Below are 18,869 nucleotides of genomic sequence, written 5' to 3'. Positions count from 1 at the left end.
TTATTATCTGCATCCATGCGCTATAAATAAAAGTTCAAGAGGAATCTGACCTCCGCTTGAAGAATTTGTTTGCTGTTGATTATTTCCGTGGTGCAAAAAATGACTTCAGAAACAAATCATATTTGAGAGACATCTTTGTTTCCAGCTTTGAGTGTAAAATTTGTTTAGTTACTCAGATTAAAAACAGACCAATGGGTAGTAATCAAATGGTGAAATATGGTGCTGTTAGACACGAGTCAGTAAGGGAAGCAAACGTGTGAAGGGCCAATGACGTAACAAATGAGCATACGTCAGGAGTGGATGCACTGAGGGACTGATGATCTCCAAAGACTGGTTTGAGGTCAGCTGGTTTGGTTTGAGACCCAGCAGTAATGGGCATCTGCGAGTACCCTGCCCAGTAATGGTAGCCCTGGCCATAGTGTCCAGTCCACAGGTGTCATGTGGAACAGAGGACATGGAGGAGGTTGGACCCAAGTGCAGGATTGTTTATTCAGTATTAAGGGATCAGACTTGTTCTCATGGTCGAGGACGGGTGAATGGTCAGTTGATCGGCACCAATTGAAGTCAGGTGCTGGTTGAGGTGCGGGTGTGGTTGTGAAAGTATGCCCTTCCTCATGGGGGGCTCTTGCCGCCCTGCAACCCCTGGAAGGAGGGCGATCTCTGGGACAGGGTGCTGGCCGGTCTGGATGGTCCCGATGGAAGTCGGCAATGGATCCAGAATTTTGTGCGCCGGAACCCAGCTGCGTTTCTCAGGCCCGTACCCTTCCTAGTCCACCAAGTACTACAGGCCCCCGTGTCGGCACTTGGAGTCTAGAAGGGTACAGACAGCATAGGTTGGCACCCCATCCACTCCCACAAGAGGGGGTGTTGGGTCTCCTCAGAATGCCTGGAACAGGGAGACATGAAAAGTGAGACATATACGTAAGTGTGGGGGCAACTACAACCAGTAAGTGACGGGGTGATGCATCGAAGGATCTTGTCGGGGTTGGTGTAGCAAGGGCTGAGTTTTCTGGATGGAAGCTTGAGGCAGATATCATGGTTATACATCCACACCCTTTGCCCTGGCTGGAAGGTCAGGGCGCGGTGATGTTTTTCGGCCTGCTGTTCGTAGCGGAGGATGCTTTTGCACAGGTACTCCCGAACCTCACACCAGGCCTCTTCGCTCTTCTGGAACCAGGAATCAACAGCAGGGACATCAGAGGAGCCAGGGTGTCATGGGAACAGGGGAGGTTAATACCTGAGGAGACATTGGAGAGACCTGTGGAGGAGTGTGAGAGGGAGTTGTGGGCATACTCGGCCCATGGCAGGAACCGTGCCCACTGGTCCTGGTAACAGTAGCTCCGAAGGAAGCGACCAAGGTCCTGGTTCAGCCGTTGGCCTGGGGGTGGTACCCAGACATGAGACTGACAGAGACACCAAGCTTCTGCCAGAAGGCCTTCCACACCCTAGACACGAATTGTGGCCCTCGTTCAGACGCAGTGTCTTCAAGTAACCCAAAGATGTGGAACACATGCTGGAACCACTGCTTGGCCGTGTCTGGAGCACTAGGGAGTCGAGGCAATGGAATAAGATGGGAGGCCTTTGAGAACTGATCTATGACCACCAGGATCACGGTATTACCAACGGAGGATGGCAAGTCTGTGAGGAAACCAACTGCTACGCAAGACCAGGACTGAGACGGACCCGGGAGTGGTTCCAGCAACCCTGCGGGCTTTTGGTTTGGGGTTTTAACCTGTGCAGAGACCTCACATGCCTCCACGAATTCCTGTACATCCTCATGGAAGGAGGGCCACCAGTACCTCTTCTCTAGCAGGGAAAGAGTCCGTCTGCTCCCTAGGTGGCCGGCTACAGGGGCATCGTGTACCCAGTGCAGTAGTTGTGACCGCATTCTCGCTGGGATATACTCCTTGCCCTGAAGGGTGTCCGCTGGTCCTGGGTCTTGGGCCCTGGAGGTTCTGTTTAAACTGCCACTGCACAGGAGCCACGAAGCTGGACTTTGGCAGAATGGGATCGGGACTGGCAGGGGCCGGGTCCTTGTTGTAGAGCCTGGAAAGGGCGTCGGCCTTGGTGTTTTTTGAGCCCGGGCGGTACGATACGTGGAATTGGAACCTGGTAAAAAAAGAGAGACTCAGGCTTGTTGGGGGTTTAGTGGACCAGTTGTTCTTAGGTATTCTAGATTCCGGTGGTCGGTTGGGACCAAGAACAGGTGAGCGGCCCCATCCAACCGGTGCCTCCATTCCTCTAGTGCAAGCTTAATTGCCAGTAACTCCCTATCACCAATGTCATAAATGCACTCGGCAGACGACAGCTTATGGGAGAAGTACGCACAGGGATGGAGCTTTGCAGGGGGTTTCCTGTCTCTGTGAAGGAACCGCCCCACGCCCACAGTTGAAACATCCACTTCAGCAACAACAAGGGGTCGGGGTGTTGGAGCACCGGGGCAGCTGTAAACCGTTGTTTGAGCTTCTGGAATGCCTCCAGGGCTTCTGACTGCCAAACAAGCCGGGACCCCTTCCCCTTGAGCAGGGAAGCGAGAGGAGCAGTGATATTGCTGAAACCACAAATGAACTGGTGGTAGAAATTTGCGAACCCCAGGAACCTTTGTAGGGCCTTTACAGAGGTCAGGCGGGGCCAATGTAGCACCACCCTGACTTTGACCAGGTCCATAGCCACCCCGTCTAGGCCAAGAATGAAGCCCAGGAAGGCCACGTGTTCCTGATGAAAGAGACATTTCTCATCCTTCACAAAAAGGTGATTATTGAGTAGGTGATGCAGGACCACCCACATGCTCAGCCATAGAACATGAGAACACCAGTATGTCATCCAAGTACATCAGGATGGACTTATTCACCAAATCCCTCAGTACGTGGTTCACGGAGGCATGGAAAATGGAGGGAGCATTGGCTAGCTCAAATGGCATCACTAAGTACTCATTGTGACCCAGGGCGGTGCTGAAGACCATCTTCCTCTCTTCCCCCTCTCTCATACAGATCAGGTTATACATGCTGTGGAGGTCCAACTTGTTGAAAACCCGCACCCCGTGGAGCTGTTTCACTCCGGCTGTGATCAATTGCAAGGAATGGGGGTATTTCACCGTTATGTCATTAAGACCGTGATAATCTATACATGGACACAGCCTGCTGTCCTTTCCCACAAAGAAAAAGCCAGCAGAGGCCAGCGAGGTAGAAGGTCTGATGATGCCTAAGGCTAAGACCTTGGTCATATAGTCCTCCATGGCCCTCTGTTCAGGAAGGGACAATGGATATACATGGCCTCTCAGAGGGAGAGTTCTCAGCAGGAGGTTGATAACACAGTCCCACAGCCGTTGTGGAGGGAAGGTAGATGCTTGGGATTTACTAAAGACTTCCGTGAGGTCTCTGTAGTCTTTTGGCACAGCTAGAGGCTGTGTGGACCCAGGGCTCTCGATGGAGAGCCAGGATCCCTTGTGGTCTGCCAGGGATGTTGCAGGCACTCATGGGCCAGGTTGTCCAGGGCGATGGTGTTCATTATGTACTGGTCCAGGGTCCATTCTTCGCCCCGATAAGAAACATTTGAAGTCACTACACTCCCTGTCAAACGGCTACTACATGATAGGGACAAACAGGAGGAGGTGCACTGCTCTCCCCAAGAAACCAGCTCTCCTGTGCTCCAGGAGAACACAGGGTTGTGGAGAGCCAGCAAGGTGTATCCCAAGATAATTGGGTAGTCAGGGGGCTTAATAAGAAAAAAGGAGAGAGCCTCCTTGTGGCAAGTCCTACCTGAACCCCTAATATGTCAGTATGGGAATCCACAATGCCCTTCCCCAGCGGTTTCCCCATCGAGTACACTGATTTGTAATGTCACATCACAGTCCTGTTTGGGAATTCCGTGCGAATTCACAAAAGCGATGTCCATAAAGTAGCTGGTTGCTCCGGAGTCTACTAGCGCGCACGTGATTATCTGATGGGATCCCGCTCCCCAAGGCAAGACAATGGGAATGTTTAGCTGTGAGGAAGAATGGAGGAGGTTACTTAGCGATGGCCGTGTTTGAGGAACTCCCGTGGAGGGCCGCTCTGGGCAGGTCTCTCAGAAGTGGCCAGAGCTTCCACAGTGGAGGCAAAGACCCTCTTAGAGGCGTTGCTGTCTCTTAATGAGAGTCAGGCATCCTTGACTGACCCGTAAGGGTGTCGGGGCGTCAAAGAGAGCCAGGATCCCTTGTGGTCTGCTAGGGATGTTGCAGGCACTCACGGGCCAGGTTGTCCAGGGCGATGGCGTTCATTATGTACTGGTCCAGGGTCCAGTTTTTGCCCCAATAAGCAAGCTCAGTTTGGATACGGGGATTCAGACCCTGCTGGAAGCATGCTAGTAGTGCTCCCGGTTTCCACTGTGTGGCTGCAGCGAGGATGTGGAACTGCGGGGTGTAGTCCGAGGTGGTCCAGTCGCCCTGTTGCTGGGTCAGCAGGCAACAGTCTGCACTCTTATCGACAGAGGGGTAGTCAAAGACGGCCTCAAGCTGCATCCTGAAGTGGTCATATGAGTCGGGCTTGCACTGCCTCCAAATTGCTGTAGCCCAGGCTAAGGTGGGTCCCATCAGTAGTGACACTAAGTATTTTATCCGGCTGGCATCGGTGCAGTAGGCCTGCAGCCGCCTTGAGATCACCAGTATGCACTGAAGCAAAAAACCTTTACACTTTTCCGGGTCACCATCGTAGGGTTTGGATGTGGCTAGCCAGGGGTCTGTTGCTGGGACAGGGACGGCACCTGGTGAGAACACGGGATCTGGCACAGGAGCAGGCATCGTCTCGGTCCTTGGACCCTTTTCCTGTTTGAACAGACGTAAGAGCTCCTGCAGGGAGCCAGACAGTTGTTTCAGCATCTGCTCATGGGATCTGAGGGCTGCTCTGTGGGTGGAGACGACCTGCCACAGTGGTTCGATCTCTGCTGGATCCGTGTCGTAAGTGGAATCTTCTGTCATGCAGAACAGAGGACATGGAGGAGGCTGGACCCAATTGCAGGAGCGTTTATTCATTATAAAGGGATCAGACTTGTTTTCATGGTTGGGGACAGGTGAATGGTTGGTCAATGGGAAAACAGAACAGAAGCGAGGAGCTGAAATCGTGGTTGGGGAACAAGGCGAACAGTAGTTTACCAGATGGATGTGGAGCGGGACTGGGGAATGTTGAGGAACAGGACGTGTGATATGTATGGCAAGGTAAGTTTGAGAATGCAGAGGGGATGGTTGTCTCGAGAGATTCCGCAACCCGGGAGTGGTCAAGTGGCGGTTTTTGTAGCCAAGTGCTCCAGTTGAAGTCAGGTGCTTAATCGGAGCCATGTGCTGCTGGCTGAGGTGTGGGCATGGTCATGACGACGGGAGGCCACTCGTGGCTTAATCAGATCTTCATTTAGTAGGGTTCATATTGTCAGTCATGGCCAGGTGATCCAAATGTCATGAGTCACACTCTGCATCGTCACTCAATGAGCTCAGCCTAGAAAACATTGTTCTGGGGGAGTCCACTGACTGGGTTCACATTCCCACCCCATGTGAAAGTGCGTGACGTTCCCTCGGGCTGAGTTTCCCATACGTAACACCCATGCAGGGCACAGGGAAAAGAACACCTTACAATAAGACTTCCTAATCAAGAGGCCCGGAGAGAAAGGCTTGTCTGCATAGGCAGATTACATTTAACCACACTGTTATGGAGATGATGCCATTGTGTGAACACCGTAGTTCTTCTAATTGCTTGTTTTTGTTTTTGTTCTCAGTAAACTGAGGCATCAAGCTCAGAGTGAAAGATTTGGGTACAGGGAGGTGAGTACTGCATATGTGCGCCCATGGCCTTGTCATTTTTGTCCGATTTTAATGGTGTTTGTTATACCATGCCCAGTGTAACATGGGCTGTGACCCTAGAAACCTGAGGCTTCCAACATCATGCAGAACTTCTCACTAAATTCTTTCTCACAGATGTTTGCAGATGTCTCCAAGTCATTACTATGCACTGAGGTTTTTGTCAGTGCTGCCAGGAAAAATTAAATTTCCAACCAGTTAATACAATCCAACAGTTGTACTGGTGCAGAGCGTCCCCATATGGATGTGCTCGGAACTGCGTGTTTGCAGCAGATCATCTGGGCAAAATGTTGGGGAGAAGAGGCAGGACTGAGCGGAGTAAACAACGTTTACCTTCAGCGCCCTCAGACACTCTGTCTCTCTCACACACACACACACACACACACACACACACACACACACACACACACACACACACACACACACAGACAGACAGACAGAGCTGGTTCTGCAATCAGCTGAGTATCCAGGACTCCCAGAGACGATATGAATTTACACCAAAATCAGATGGCTGTACAATGCCAACTTTTCAGGGTGTCTCTTAAAAATGTAAATCCGTTCTTATTTTTCAGGTTATATTGAGAGATGATGCCAAGAAGTTAAGTCTTCATGGGGTAAGAGTTGCCACCCTGGATCTGTCTGTCTGATTGGTAAAATGTTAAGAATTGACAAACACGACTATTCAGAGGAAATGCTAGATGTTTTTTATTCACATCAAGAAACTGCAGGATGTCGGGTTCAAATGCCTCTATTCATATTAATTTCCTTTTAAATGGATGTATTACCTTCAGTGTTATCATCAGTATCATTATGTTTATTCAGAGAATAAGACAAATGTAACGTTGTACTGATGTGACTTTTTGGTGTTAGTTCTTGCCTAAAATAACGGTAGGAACACCCTGTCTGTGCTCCTGCCTCCTTTCGTCTCCATCACAGCAGACGTGTGCAGTTTGCCTGGAGGATTTCAAAGTGAAGGATGAGCTGGGAGTGTTGCCATGCCAACATGCCTTCCACAGGAAGTGGGTAGAACACGACTACCCCGACACACTGCAGAGTGTCGAGCACAAGACAAATAAATAGTGCATTTGCAAATGTCACAGCTAGATGTACAAAAACCACGATTGTTTATGTGGACACTTGTGGGTTTTCTTACTAAGAGTGTCATGAAATACCTGAAAATGTACGGCCCTTGACAATGAGCTTTAAAGTACCTTGCTCAAGGGTACTACAGCAGGAGGTGGGATTCAAACCAACAACCTCCAAGTCCTAAAGCAGCTCCTCTAGCCACTGTGCCCATGGAATCTTTTCTCCAAGTGATGATTAACTAATATTCAGCTACCACCTTTATCCAAGGTGACTGACAGTGTTAAATACCCAAACTAAACTCCTGCATTCACTCTCCTGTATACTACAGTAATAAAACACACACACACAAAATAGGCAACTTAGAGTCACAAAGTGCCCCATTGTTCACCTTTTACTCCCATGTTATGTCAGGTGTCTGGTGAAGTGGCTGGAGGTTCGCTGCGTCTGCCCCATGTGCAACAAGCCTATCGCCGGCCCCCCTGAACCGCACCAGAGCATTGGGACCCTGCTGGATGAGCTTGTGTAGTCCGCCATTCTTTCTGTCCAGGACCAGCACACTTTTACAGAAACACGAAGCAGTCCACATCCAGCTCGCACCCATATCCCACAGTCTGCCTCAGAGGGCGGCGTTCAGCTTTGGTCCAGCATGGAGCAGCAGGGTGCGGATGCAATGGCAGCAGCCCAGGGAGCTATAGAGTGGACATACAAGGATGAGGCACGTGTTTCCTGGGAACGTGTTTCCGATGACCTGTGATGTGACCTGTGTATCGAAGGAGGCTGTTCTACTCTGGGACAGCAGGACCTTTTTTTTTCCTTCTTTTTTTTTCTCCCCCCTTTTTCCTCTTCTCCAGCTGCAGCTGGAAAGAACATAGTAGACTCTCCAGCGCTGGAGCTGATCAGGATTCCGAACTCTGACAGTATTTTTAAAGTTCTCTTCCCAGGAATGCTGATCAAACCTTTGACTGAATGGCCAGCAGGTGCATACTTTTGGCATTTGTGTTGTTTTTCCATGTTCTTTCCCTACAAGTTTAAAAAAAAAAAAAAAAAAAAAAAACACATTTGTGATTTTGTGTATTTTACCGCATTGCACTGTAGGAATCCACCAGGTTTGTGTCTGCAGCAAAGCCACAGACAACAGTCAACGCATTTCTACAAATGAAATGCTGAGGAAAAGGTGAAAAAAGAGCTCTGGCCAATAAGTGTGAACTTTGCTTGTATGATTTGGGCCTGTGAGACTCTTTTGTCAATAAGCTAATGCTTATTGGAATGAAACAAGAATAAATACATTAGGCATTTACTGTGCAGAAATTGCTGCAGAGGAATTAAAGAAGTACCCTGCCTGCCAGTATGTTTAATAAATGATCCCAAAGTGCATTCCTCCATGTGCAAGCTTTGATGATTTAGCGATGAAGACCATTAAAATTTATGGTTTTCTTTTAAAAGCAATGACTGGGTAAGTACAAACCATTCCATAGATGTAGGCCAGTCCCATGACAGGGTCCTTTCTGAACAGAGCATCACTGCCAGACTGAATACATGCAAGACTGTAATTTGTACTACTAATTAGAAATTGGTTGGATTTCTCTGCAAAAGAATATTTCAGAATGCATATGATTGCATTGGATTTTAACAACATGTTTATTTTGATTTCAGCGACAGATTTGTTGATTCAACAAATATAAATAAAATACAGCAGAATGTATGTCCATGATGGCAAAAAATTGGGTAATTTCTTTGGAGAAAGAAAAAAAAAAAAAGCACATTTTTAAATTACACTCCATCTGGCACCTAACTTCCTCAGTTGCCAGAAAAGCTGTAAAACATATAGCTGATAAATTATCCTATAAACTGTGAATAACTATGAATCAGTGTTAGCCCACTGTAGCTACTGTTGAACTTATTTTTTGTGTGACTTTCAGTGAACATGTCAGTCGTGTTACTGTGATGATCCTGAATTGTGGGTGACCACTTGTGGTAAAAAGGGATACGTTGATCAACACTATTATATGTAAATATGTCAGAGAAAGATGTCTACAGTAAATGGCAATATCCACCAGCAAAGTGCCTCAAGTGTCGAATGCATGCGTTATGTTCCCACCTTAGAGGCCACACAGGCTTTCAGATGTAAATATTGAAAATGGTTTAAACCTTGTTGAATTTGATTATTGTATGTGTTCAACATGGTGACCGCCACTCGACTTCTACAAAGCTGTAATACCCAAATTATTCTGTTTTAGTTATTTCTTTTGTATAAAAGCGAGAGCAAATAAACATGAACAAAAACCTAAAGAAGCCTGATTTACTTTTACATGGCACATTGATATGGTAAAACAATGATCCCCATTCCGTGTTTCTGGTGGCCTCTTCAAAAATCCTCATGGTTATGCCTGTAAGTCCCCAGAGACCGGAGGTCACTCACTAACCTGTAACACTCAAGTCCATAATATTAGCAGAAAAATAAAACTGTATGCATATCCTTGCACAACTCTGACATTTTCCACCATTCCTCTGAATACAGTTGAACTCCAGCCGGTCATACAGTTGGGTACCTACGCAAAATGTTTTTAAAGATACACATGTAATTTTACCGACTTTTACAGACTTCCAGACATTACGATTACAAACATACACATAAATAGACAAAACAAGTATTTTAAAGAAATACTTGCTGGAAAGAAGGAGTTTGGGAAGATTCATTGCTTATTTTTTATTTATGCCGGTCATTTTCAACGTGTTTTAATTGTTATGCAGCTGGAAGTTACTAAAAATAAAGTATTTATTAATCATAGTTGTATCTGAGATGTTTACCGACTTGTAAATAATTTATTTTTCATTATTGATTCGTTGTTAGTGAGTTTAGAGCCGAGAGTCAAGAAAGAGGAATGAGGTTCCACAGTTGTGTTGTTTGCATGAGGAGCAAGTGCGCCTTGTTTTGTAATATCATGTCGAATATTAACTTGTTTCGTGATGAAACAATTATTTAAAACAAGGGAGCAGGAACCGTCTGCTCGTATATATCTTTAGTGCGTGAGGAATAAAGAATGTCAAAGTACTCCTTAAAAATGTGCTCCATGTTGGCGTTTACTTTGTCCTCCTGCAACATAGGTGGCAGTATGCGCTCCCGTTGCGGTTATTCGTGACAGAAGAAGAACTATCGCGAGAGCCGGAAATCTCACGTTTTCTCTCTTCTGCCGTCTGCGTTGTACGTGCGCACGTGTGGCCGGTTTTTTTGGAGATCTTTTACATACGAGCACTTGATTCAGTGTGTTTTGTACAACATTTGAAAGAATAAAGATAAAGAAGCATCGCTGACGGCGCAGGGCTGGTCTGCTGAGGGGAGCGGAAAATGCAGCACGACGACGTGAGTGAAAGAGGCGCGTGTTTGGCTCGAGCGGAGTAGAGTCTACGTGCTGAGTGTCCGCGAGGCTCCGCGAGGCGCTCCTTTCCTCGAGCTGCGGAATCGCCTCACAAACGGGGAAATAGAGTAACGGGGAAATCGCCTCCGAATCATGAATGAATGTTCACATGAATGAGGCGGCAGTTGTTCTCTTCTCGGCTGAGGTTCATTCATTGTGTGTGACGCTGCTGTTTTTGCTTCTCCTCCTCGGTTAGGTGATTTGGGACATCATTGGAAACAAACAGTTCTGCTCCTTCAAAGTCAAGTGAGTAGAGCCGCCGCGTGACTCCTCCACCACCATCGTGCCTCAGGCTCTTACTGTGGGACCAGGGTTGGGCTACATTTACCCGACCTGAGCTGAGCGAGTGTGGGGCTGGCAGTCAGTGTCAGTGTCACCTCCACACCTACATTATTTAAAATGTATTCCTTTACTTTCGCCAACGTCACTGTGAAGCTACACCGCCCATCTGCCCTCTTATAAACTCTGGCTCTTTTTGCTGGAGCGATTTATGCCCAGGGCTCCTCTTCTGCTATGAAGCCGGTGTGATTCATTCCCACCGCTGCTGTAGTGCCCTAATCATGGTACTTTACCCTGAATAAGTGACAGAATAGGATTAGAACGGGTAAATTGCTGTAAAGTGAACTGTCTACATTTACATTTATTTATTTAGCAGATACTTTTCTCCAAAGCGACTTCCAACAACTCTGTAGTGTTATCGACCGACACACCTTATTCACTGTGGTGATTTACACTGCTAGATACACTACTTACACTGGGTCACTCATCCATACGTCAGTGGAACACACTCTCTCTGTGTGTCACTCACACACTATGGGGAACCTGAACAGCATCTCTTTGGAGTGTGAGAGGAAACCAGAGCACCCGAAGGAAACCCACGCAGTGTATTTTTCTTTGGACAAAGTACTCAAAGTACTTTAATTTGTGAGCGTGTGTGCCTGTGCTTATGGCTATATAATGTATGCTTTTCCACAAGTTACAGCACTAATAAGGTTATAACTTAGTAAACGTTACCCCCCCGCAGGACAAAGACACAGAATTTTTGCCGAAATGAGTACAACATCACGGGTCTGTGCACCCGCTCTGCCTGTCCACTGGCCAACAGTCAGTACGCCACCGTGAGGGAGGAGAAGGGTGAGCTGCTGTCAGTCTTTCCATTATCGTCTGCCGTGTCTTTGCGACATATTTAGAGCAAGGTTCTCTAAATTCATCATAGTGTCTTGAGACATCGGCCCGAACATGGCTGTGGCTTCATGCAGTACAGGCTGACGATGAGATGTTCGTGGTGATAAAACACGTGAACGAATTTGTTCTGTAAGGTGCGGTTGGTTGATACCGTACTGCTGTGCTCGCTCCCCGCAGGCCAGTGTTACCTCTACATGAAGGTTATTGAAAGAGCAGCGTTTCCTGCCCGCATGTGGGAGAAGGTGAGCATCACCTGTCCAATCAGGGAGACTCGCTTGTCATTGTTAGCCAGCAAATGATGTTAATGTGCAGAAAAACTAAAGGGTAGAGGGACCGTAGTAGAGAGAAGTTGAAAAAGGTACTATTGTGGGGTGCTGAATGTATTTTTGGGTTGTAGGTGAAGCTGAGCAAAAACTACGAGAAGGCTCTCGAGCAAATTGACGAGAACCTCATTTACTGGCCCAGGTTTATCCGGCACAAGTGCAAGCAGCGCTTCACGAAGATCACGCAGTACCTTATCCGCATCCGCAAGCTCACCCTCAAACGACGGTGAGTGGCGGTGGCTCTGTGGACCGGAAGTCCTGCCATTCTTTGGGAAACTGTAACCAACTCCTGTTACCAGGGGCCGAGTATGATGTAATGAAACTTTTGTTGTTTCAGGAGAAAAATTGTCCCCCTCAGCAGAAAAGTTGAAAGGAGAGAGAAGAGGCGAGAGGTAAATCTGAGCCCCGAAAAACAGGCTGCAGTTGAATTCCTTTATCTCCATCTGTGGTCACAAAAAATGGAGAACTAGCTTGCACATCAAATGGACAAAGTACTGTGTTGATATTTAACGTACACGTGTTAATGTAATGCAGTTGTTTACCTTGCTCTAGGAAAAGGCCCTTATTGCTGCCCAGCTAGATAATGCCATAGAGAAGGAGCTACTGGAGAGACTCAAACAAGGAACGGTGAGTTCAGTAGAGCTTCACTTGTTTATTATGTGTCCACTGGAGTTATTTGGTTTAGACTGTACTGCATATCCATGATTTTGTTTCTTTCTTAGTATGGCGACATCTACAACTTCCCTGTGCACGCCTTTGACAAGGCACTCGAGAACCAGGAGGAAGAGAGCGAGACCGACTCAGAGAATGAAGCAGAAGACGACGAGGTCAGGCTCTCCAATGTTAGAATTATTGACATTAATGCTTTGCAAAGGCAGATATCCACATACAGAGGGCACTTATACACTGTGGAACCCTGGTGGAGTCAAAAATTTTCATCCTACATTTCAAATGTTAATTGCTGGAACAGATGTTGATGCTTGTTTTTAATTTCTCTTTTCTAGGATGTTGGGAAGAAGGAGTTTGTTGCTGAGGATGATGTGGAAGAGAGTGACCTCAGTGACTTTGAGGTATGTTTAAAAAAAAAAAAAAAAGTGTCATCAAGGCATTTACAAGACAGGAAGGATACAATGTTTATTTCCCTGTGGCAGGACATGGACAAACTGAAAGGCAGTAGTGATGAGGAGGAATCCAGTGAGGACGAAGATGAGTCGGAGGAAGAAATGGAGATGGAGCAAACAGAAACCCAGAGGAAGTCCAAGGGGAAGGCACCACTGAAAGGTCCAGTGAGGAGGAAGAGGGCTTATGTGGAAATCGAGTATGAGCAGGAGAGAGAGCCCACCCCCAAGGCCCGTGGCACATAGAAGACTGGGCTCTGAAGGAACATTTACCTAATCACCAAAATTTCACCTCTGGTCCAGTTTTGAAAGGTCTCTGGGTTCTCCATGGACACTCCTGGGACATGTATGCAGGCAGTGCACATTTACCTTGGAGAAACCACTTATTGCAGCTGCTTTTCAACATAAGTAGGACATTCAAAGGTGTGTCTTTAAATTAGTATTCTTTTTTTTTCCAAAATCAGATGTGGGGTGCCACTTGAAGCACGGTTTAAAAAAAATCCAGAATTTATAAACTCCATTTCTCAAGCCTTGCACTGAATGATGGTGAGAATGAAGTTTCAGTCTGCAGAATCCTCCATTACTACTAGCTAGAGTCTCTTACTCGCTGTAGACACTGAAGGACATCATGGTGGGCACAGCTGCTGTCCACATCATTGAGCAGCACCTGTAAGGTAGAAGGGTCAGTTTTTGATGGAAACCATGCAGTTCACATTACATGTGCTCTGGTATACTACTACAAATATCATTCCCACATCCTGTCAATTCACAGCAGAAAGCATTTACTTAAATGCTTTTCTCCAGTGAACGCTATCACTCAAGCAGTAGGCATATGGGCAAGCACAGGGAAAGTGCTTATTTGTCAGGATTTGGATACTCGCCCTAATCTGGCCTTCAGAATAGCGGTCCAGCAGCAGCAGGCAGCGTGTGGCCTTGTCCAGAAGTTCTTCCCTCGCCACAGGGGAGCACAGACCGGAGTCAGCAGTAACATCACACATCAGCTTCAGCAGAGCTCGCACCAGCGCTCCCAGCCTGCTCTGCACTCTGCAGCCACACACGAGGGGTGGGGTGGGATGGGATGGCGAGTGACAGTTTAGTCCTCTGCCACCTGCTCATTATGGAGCCTCATACTGTGTGTTCACAATCCCCCCCCTCTAGTTTACCTTGGCCAGGTGTTCTGTAGAACCACCTCAAGGACATCTAGGATGCTAAGCCTGGACTGCTCTCCAGGACTGTCGGAGACCTCCAGGTATCCCACAATAACTCTCTCCAGTCTCTTCAAGTGGCGAATCATGACAACACCCATCCTAGACCACATATATATTTTTATTTTTACTTTTTAAAAAAAAAAAAGGATGTGTTGTCAAAAAAGGCATCAAAATAAAGATATGTTGATGAAAAACTGATTAAGAAGCAGGTTTTAAAAAAAAAAAAAAAAAAAAGTACCACACTTTCCCTCCTTAAATGCATCCCTGTCACCTCTTCATCTCAAAGTCATAACCTTTCACATCTTTAAATAGCAAACTTTAGCCTGAACTGCTCAATTAGAATCATAATGCTGCAAGTCACTCTGAAGAAAAGTGCCCGCTGAGTGAGTTAATACCGAAATCTAACCACTCTTTCAGCTGCAGTAGTCGACCACAGTTCATGCTTTTGATGGGATGAGACTGCTAAGAATAAGTTACCTAAAGGATTTCTGTCCTTTGCACAGTCAGTCACATATTCATCAGACTGCAAAGGCTGCTAAAGGTCGACCCCACCCCGTGCTCACCTGTGGGCAAAGACGGCGAGGTTTCTGGCGTACACCCGGCGCAGTGCCAGCTTGTACTCCATCTCCATGTGCGTCAAGACAAGTCGCAGCACCTGATCGTAGCGGTTGGTCCGGCGAGTCATCTCCGTGCTCCCGCAGGGCTTCTCCAGCACAGACAAGAGGTCCAACAGACACGGGAGGACCACCTGGCATGAGAGCAAATGGGTGGGGAGGCGTCATTTGAAATGAGGACACTGCAATCGTGAAACTAAAGAGCGGTTAACGGATCTTGTCCATCATACACACACCTCTACGAGCTGTGCCTCGGGGGTGTAGAGGTGGTTGTACAGAGCGTGGTATAACACCTGGGCTCGATTGTACTGCCGCAGATCAGCTGCAGGCTGCAGGGGAAGAACAAGGGGACATTGCTGGTTTAAGGGCACCAGATCAACAGTGCGATTAATATGTTTAAAAAAACAAAAATAAAATTTAAAAAAAAAGAAAAAAAAATCAGACAGTGGCTGCTGGCCTTACGGAGACAACAAAGCCAAGCCTGCTCTTAACTTGATTTGTCAACGGTGAAAGTGACTCAATTTACACAGCCACAATCAATAAAAGCTACACGGAACAAATGTCCTTCGGTTTATTTATAGCTCAGGATCTGTAAAAATCTTCAACACAGCTTTAATAAATATGTACTTTGTAAGACTTAACATTTTCTAACTTCAAGCTACATAAAAATGAATGAAAATGCTCCAATTCCTGTGTGATGCCAGTTGTCGATTCCACCCATAAACATGTGCAACACTTTTTACAGATCAGCAGCAGTCAGGTACACCGTATCTAGACCAGTCACACACCTTATTCTGATGGAGTGATCTGGGGGGGGGGGAGTCACCTTTGCCGCATAACAAGCAGAAATTGTAGAATTTAACTTAAGTAAATGAATGGGAAAATGTTTGAACCTTTCACAATTCAAAGGACTAGGAGACCGTGCGGCTCCGGACCACGGCCAACTCACCACGTTCACGACTATGTGCTGCAGACACTTGACACCCAGCACTTTGTTCTCTGTGCGGTAGTCGTCAGAGATGAGGAGCGAAGAGGCGAAGACGTGGTCCAAATGGTCGGCAAGCCACGGCCGGCCGACCCGCGTAAGGATCCAGGAAAACACGAACTTGGTGGCCTGGTTTCGCTTCCAGCTCTCCCTGATCCAGAAGAAACATGTGGCGTTAGAGAGGAAACGCTGCCGCGTTCACATTTGTTCATGTAGCTGATGCTCTTCTCCAAGATACTTGCAATTATTTACCCATTTACATCGCTGGGTAATTTTACCAGAGCAGTCTGGGGGAGGTACCTTGCTCAAGGGTACTGCAGCAGTAGGTAGGATTCGAACCTACAACCTTTGTATCTACATTTACATTTATTTAGCAGACATCCAGTGAACTCTATGTAGTATTATCAGCCCACACACCTTATTCACCACGGTGACTTACACTGGGTCACTTCACACATCAGTGGAACACACTCACACACACTATGGGGGAACCTGAACAGCATGTCTTTGGAGTGTGGGAGGAAACCAGAGCACCCAGAGGAAACACACACAGACACGGGGAGGACATGCAAGCTCTACACAGACTGAGCCGGGTTCGAACCCAAGTCCTCTGGCACCACTCAGGAGCTGTGAGACAGCAGGGCTACGTTGCTGCTGTGCCACCGTGTCGCCCCGTGGCATCTGCATTTATACCTTAAGACTTAAGTTAACGGCGTGGTTTACAAAAAATAATAAACATTTTGTAAAAGCGTACTACAAACTATACAGGCTCCCGTCCTACAAGAAATATGCTCTTCTCTACCAGGCGGAAAGCAAATATGATTTTGTAGCACAAAATCTCTCTCTCTCTCACACAACCTACGAGCCGAGCGCGGTAAACTCGCTCTTACGAGAGACGACGACGACAAATCCGGTCGGCGGGAGGAACAAGAAGAGCCACTTCAAGTTCGTTCGTTCGTTCGTAAAGAAAGACAGAAAGAAAGAAACTATCTATGCCGCGCATTTTACTTGGTCATCTGCGGCCTCAGGAGGCGCAGGACGGCGCTCAGGGCCCCGGGTTGCTCCCCCGACGGCGTCCCGCCGCACAGGAACTCGGCGACGGACACGGAGCCGCTCGCGCGCACCGCCGCCTCCAGCAGCTGCGAAGCGGCGCTCCTCGACTCCGGGCTGCTCCACGGCTGCTCCTGCACGTGCGTCGCGGCGAACACGCACAGAGGGGCTGCGAGCGCGCGCACCACGGCCCTCGCGCTCGCGGGGCTCGACGCCGCCTGGGCTTCAGCGCCGGCCAGTCTGCCGAGCAGGACGCGCAGCACGTCGCACACCTCGCGGGCCACGTCGGGAACGCGCGCGTAGGCGCTGGCGGGTAGGTCTCCGCTGTCCGTCTCGCAGGGGGGCAGCGCAGCCAGGTCGGTGAGCGCGCGCACGAGCCCGCGGTACAGCTCGTCCAGGCTTGGGCTCGTAGCGGCGCCGCGCTCCGACAACAGCCAGCCGACGTCCGCGCTCTCGAACAGCATCCCGACGTCCCTCAGGAGGCGTATGCGCGTCGCCGAGGCGCGCTCCTCTCCGAGCATGTTCTGGATCTGAGGGAGCAGCTCCCTGGGACCCGCGTCGCATCCCTCTGCGAGGTGGAGGTCGCGCAGTATGGAGGAGAGCGCCATCGCGGACACGCGCACAGCGCAGCACGAGCACACAGCGTCCGCCAAGAATTAGTGGCCGACCATCGTCGATCGACGGCAGCAGTGTGTGACAAACAAGCGATTAAAGTTGCAGCTATGGTACAGGAGCGCAGCTGCCAAAAACATCTGCATTCGGTCTAAGACCATCAGACGAATGAAGTGTCAACGAACCTTCACTTTATCGAACTCATTCAAAGTCACTCAGGACATTTCGGCGCTAAACTATCACTGCTAACTGCTCGCCCTCAGCGCGTTGCTACGGTGCAACTTCAAAATAGGTCCTCCGCTCACAGCGGAAACAGAACACAAAGAAAGGGGTTCCGGACATATTTGTGAACAAGCGCATTTATGTAATATTACTGTTATGTTTGTACTAGACCTTAAAATATTTTGTAGTATCTCTTTTGACTGACCTTATTAATCCTCACTCTTCTAGTTAATCCTTTAAAAATAACTGATATTTATGAATACACACTAAATGTTCCCAGTGTCTACACGAACAAGAGATTTTCTGAGAGATTTAAATTGACAGTTTTGGTCGCACTTTCTTGTTCTTACCGCAAGGGGGCAGGACGTCGAAAACCGAACCCCTTTCGCCTGTTATGGTAAAAGGGACGTAAATACTACACACTACATATATTGACGGGAGACGGGCCTTTTAAAAACATGTCGTGCAACACAGACTGGCCCTACATGTCTACAGAATGTAAAGCTAAATGCAATAGTCAAGAATTACAGCACACTGTTCCTTCACTTTTGTCCTTCCCGCATTTTTACTGTCATATCGAATATTTCCCCAGATCATGTAGTTCAAACTCCGGAGGGAACGTGTTATCTGAGCAAAGGAACAATAAAAGCAGAAAGAGAACATGATAAAGTGGCTGTGCTGAAAGGATCAATGAGTTTCCGCCCTTTTCCATTCTTGTCACTGATCTCCTGTGCTCGCCTTTCTTTCATCGTAATTGCACCACTATTTACTGAAATTAAAAGCTTAATATCCCCCCCCCTTCCCCAGGTCTTGCGTAGCCAACCCCTCAGTGTCTGAAGAAGGGATTTTCTTGGCTGCTGGGCGTTCGTGTCCAGGTTGCCAGGAAATGTGATTAATCGGCGCCGTCCTGCCTCTTCCGACGATGCGCGGTTATTTATTGTGTGGCGACCTGCTTCGCTGTTGTTACCCGAGAGATTGGAAGGACGTCTGAAATGTTTAATTAGAGAAACGCTTCCTCCGACCCCCCGCCGCTGTTGACTCAGCTTACAGGAGTGACACGGATCGCCCGCGATGACGTCATTATACAATAGACGCACATATTGCATCGCCGCGGGACAAAGACTTTGTGTTTGAGTTTGTGTTTCCCTGCTGCCAAAGGGAATGGAAATACGTTTGGAAATGTATGGTTAAATAATATTGCTGAAAAGAAGATGAGTCATCGACAG

At 47.8% G+C, this 18,869-nt stretch overlaps 3 protein-coding genes across 13 annotated transcripts in view; 2 read left to right on the top strand and 1 right to left on the bottom strand.

Moving 5' to 3' along the window:
* LOC108940359 (RING finger protein 122) overlaps window positions 1–9,394 on the top strand; it is a 30,429-nt gene extending 21,035 nt beyond the window's left edge. For 9 of the 10 annotated variants that reach the window (XM_018762466.2, XM_018762464.2, XM_018762465.2 and 6 more), the window contains 4 exons: window positions 5,743–5,788; window positions 6,397–6,438; window positions 6,761–6,843; window positions 7,322–9,394. In XM_018762466.2, coding sequence (XP_018617982.1) covers window positions 5,743–5,788; window positions 6,397–6,438; window positions 6,761–6,843; window positions 7,322–7,436 — 286 coding nt within the window. In that variant the 3' untranslated portion in view covers window positions 7,437–9,394. The remainder of the gene's footprint in view (window positions 1–5,742; window positions 5,789–6,396; window positions 6,439–6,760; window positions 6,844–7,321) is intronic. The other variant, XM_029257090.1, reaches the window with a different exon arrangement.
* Window positions 9,395–10,071: 677 nt separating this feature from the next.
* mak16 (MAK16 homolog (S. cerevisiae)) lies at window positions 10,072–13,480 on the top strand. The gene is made up of 10 exons (XM_018762488.2): window positions 10,072–10,271; window positions 10,523–10,572; window positions 11,351–11,460; window positions 11,689–11,753; window positions 11,909–12,060; window positions 12,172–12,226; window positions 12,387–12,461; window positions 12,557–12,661; window positions 12,839–12,904; window positions 12,986–13,480. The coding sequence occupies exons 1-10, from the start codon at window positions 10,257–10,259 to the stop codon at window positions 13,196–13,198; spliced, it is 906 nt and encodes a 301-aa protein (XP_018618004.1). The 5' UTR covers window positions 10,072–10,256; the 3' UTR covers window positions 13,199–13,480.
* Window positions 13,481–13,520: 40 nt separating this feature from the next.
* tti2 (TELO2 interacting protein 2) lies at window positions 13,521–18,649 on the bottom strand. Of its 2 annotated transcripts, XM_029257085.1 has the most exons (7): window positions 16,768–18,647; window positions 15,724–15,910; window positions 15,011–15,103; window positions 14,724–14,908; window positions 14,116–14,259; window positions 13,834–13,996; window positions 13,521–13,619 (listed from the first exon to the last, which is right to left on the bottom strand). In XM_029257085.1, exons 1-7 carry the CDS (start codon window positions 17,415–17,417, stop codon window positions 13,539–13,541), a joined length of 1,503 nt encoding a protein of 500 aa, XP_029112918.1. In that variant the 5' UTR covers window positions 17,418–18,647; the 3' UTR covers window positions 13,521–13,538. The 2 variants fall into 2 exon arrangements, with proteins under 2 accessions (XP_029112918.1, XP_029112917.1); XM_029257084.1 differs by having other exon boundaries at window positions 13,543–13,996; window positions 16,768–18,649.
* Window positions 18,650–18,869: the final 220 nt, after the last annotated feature.

This window comes from Scleropages formosus, chromosome 12, assembly GCF_900964775.1.
Source record: "Scleropages formosus chromosome 12, fSclFor1.1, whole genome shotgun sequence".
Lineage (NCBI taxonomy): Eukaryota > Metazoa > Chordata > Actinopteri > Osteoglossiformes > Osteoglossidae > Scleropages > Scleropages formosus.
This window is presented reverse-complemented; position numbering and strand designations above follow the sequence as displayed.

What these genes read in the sequence shown, in the direction of transcription:
- mak16 (XM_018762488.2), top strand. An exon ending in AGAGACTCAAACAAGGAACG is followed by an intron (nt 12,462 to 12,556) that starts GTGAGTTCAGTA and finishes TTTCTTTCTTAG; the next exon opens with TATGGCGACATCTACAACTT. An exon ending in GTGACCTCAGTGACTTTGAG is followed by an intron (nt 12,905 to 12,985) that starts GTATGTTTAAAA and finishes TCCCTGTGGCAG; the next exon opens with GACATGGACAAACTGAAAGG.
- tti2 (XM_029257084.1), bottom strand. Translation starts at nt 17,417, where the DNA reads ATGGCGCTCTCCTCCATACTGCGCGACCTCCACCTCGCAGAGGGATGC. An exon ending in CTGAGGCCGCAGATGACCAA is followed by an intron (nt 15,911 to 16,767) that starts GTAAAATGCGCG and finishes CTTCTGGATCAG; the next exon opens with GGAGAGCTGGAAGCGAAACC. An exon ending in CTCGCCGTCTTTGCCCACAG is followed by an intron (nt 14,260 to 14,723) that starts GTGAGCACGGGG and finishes TATGTGGTCTAG; the next exon opens with GATGGGTGTTGTCATGATTC.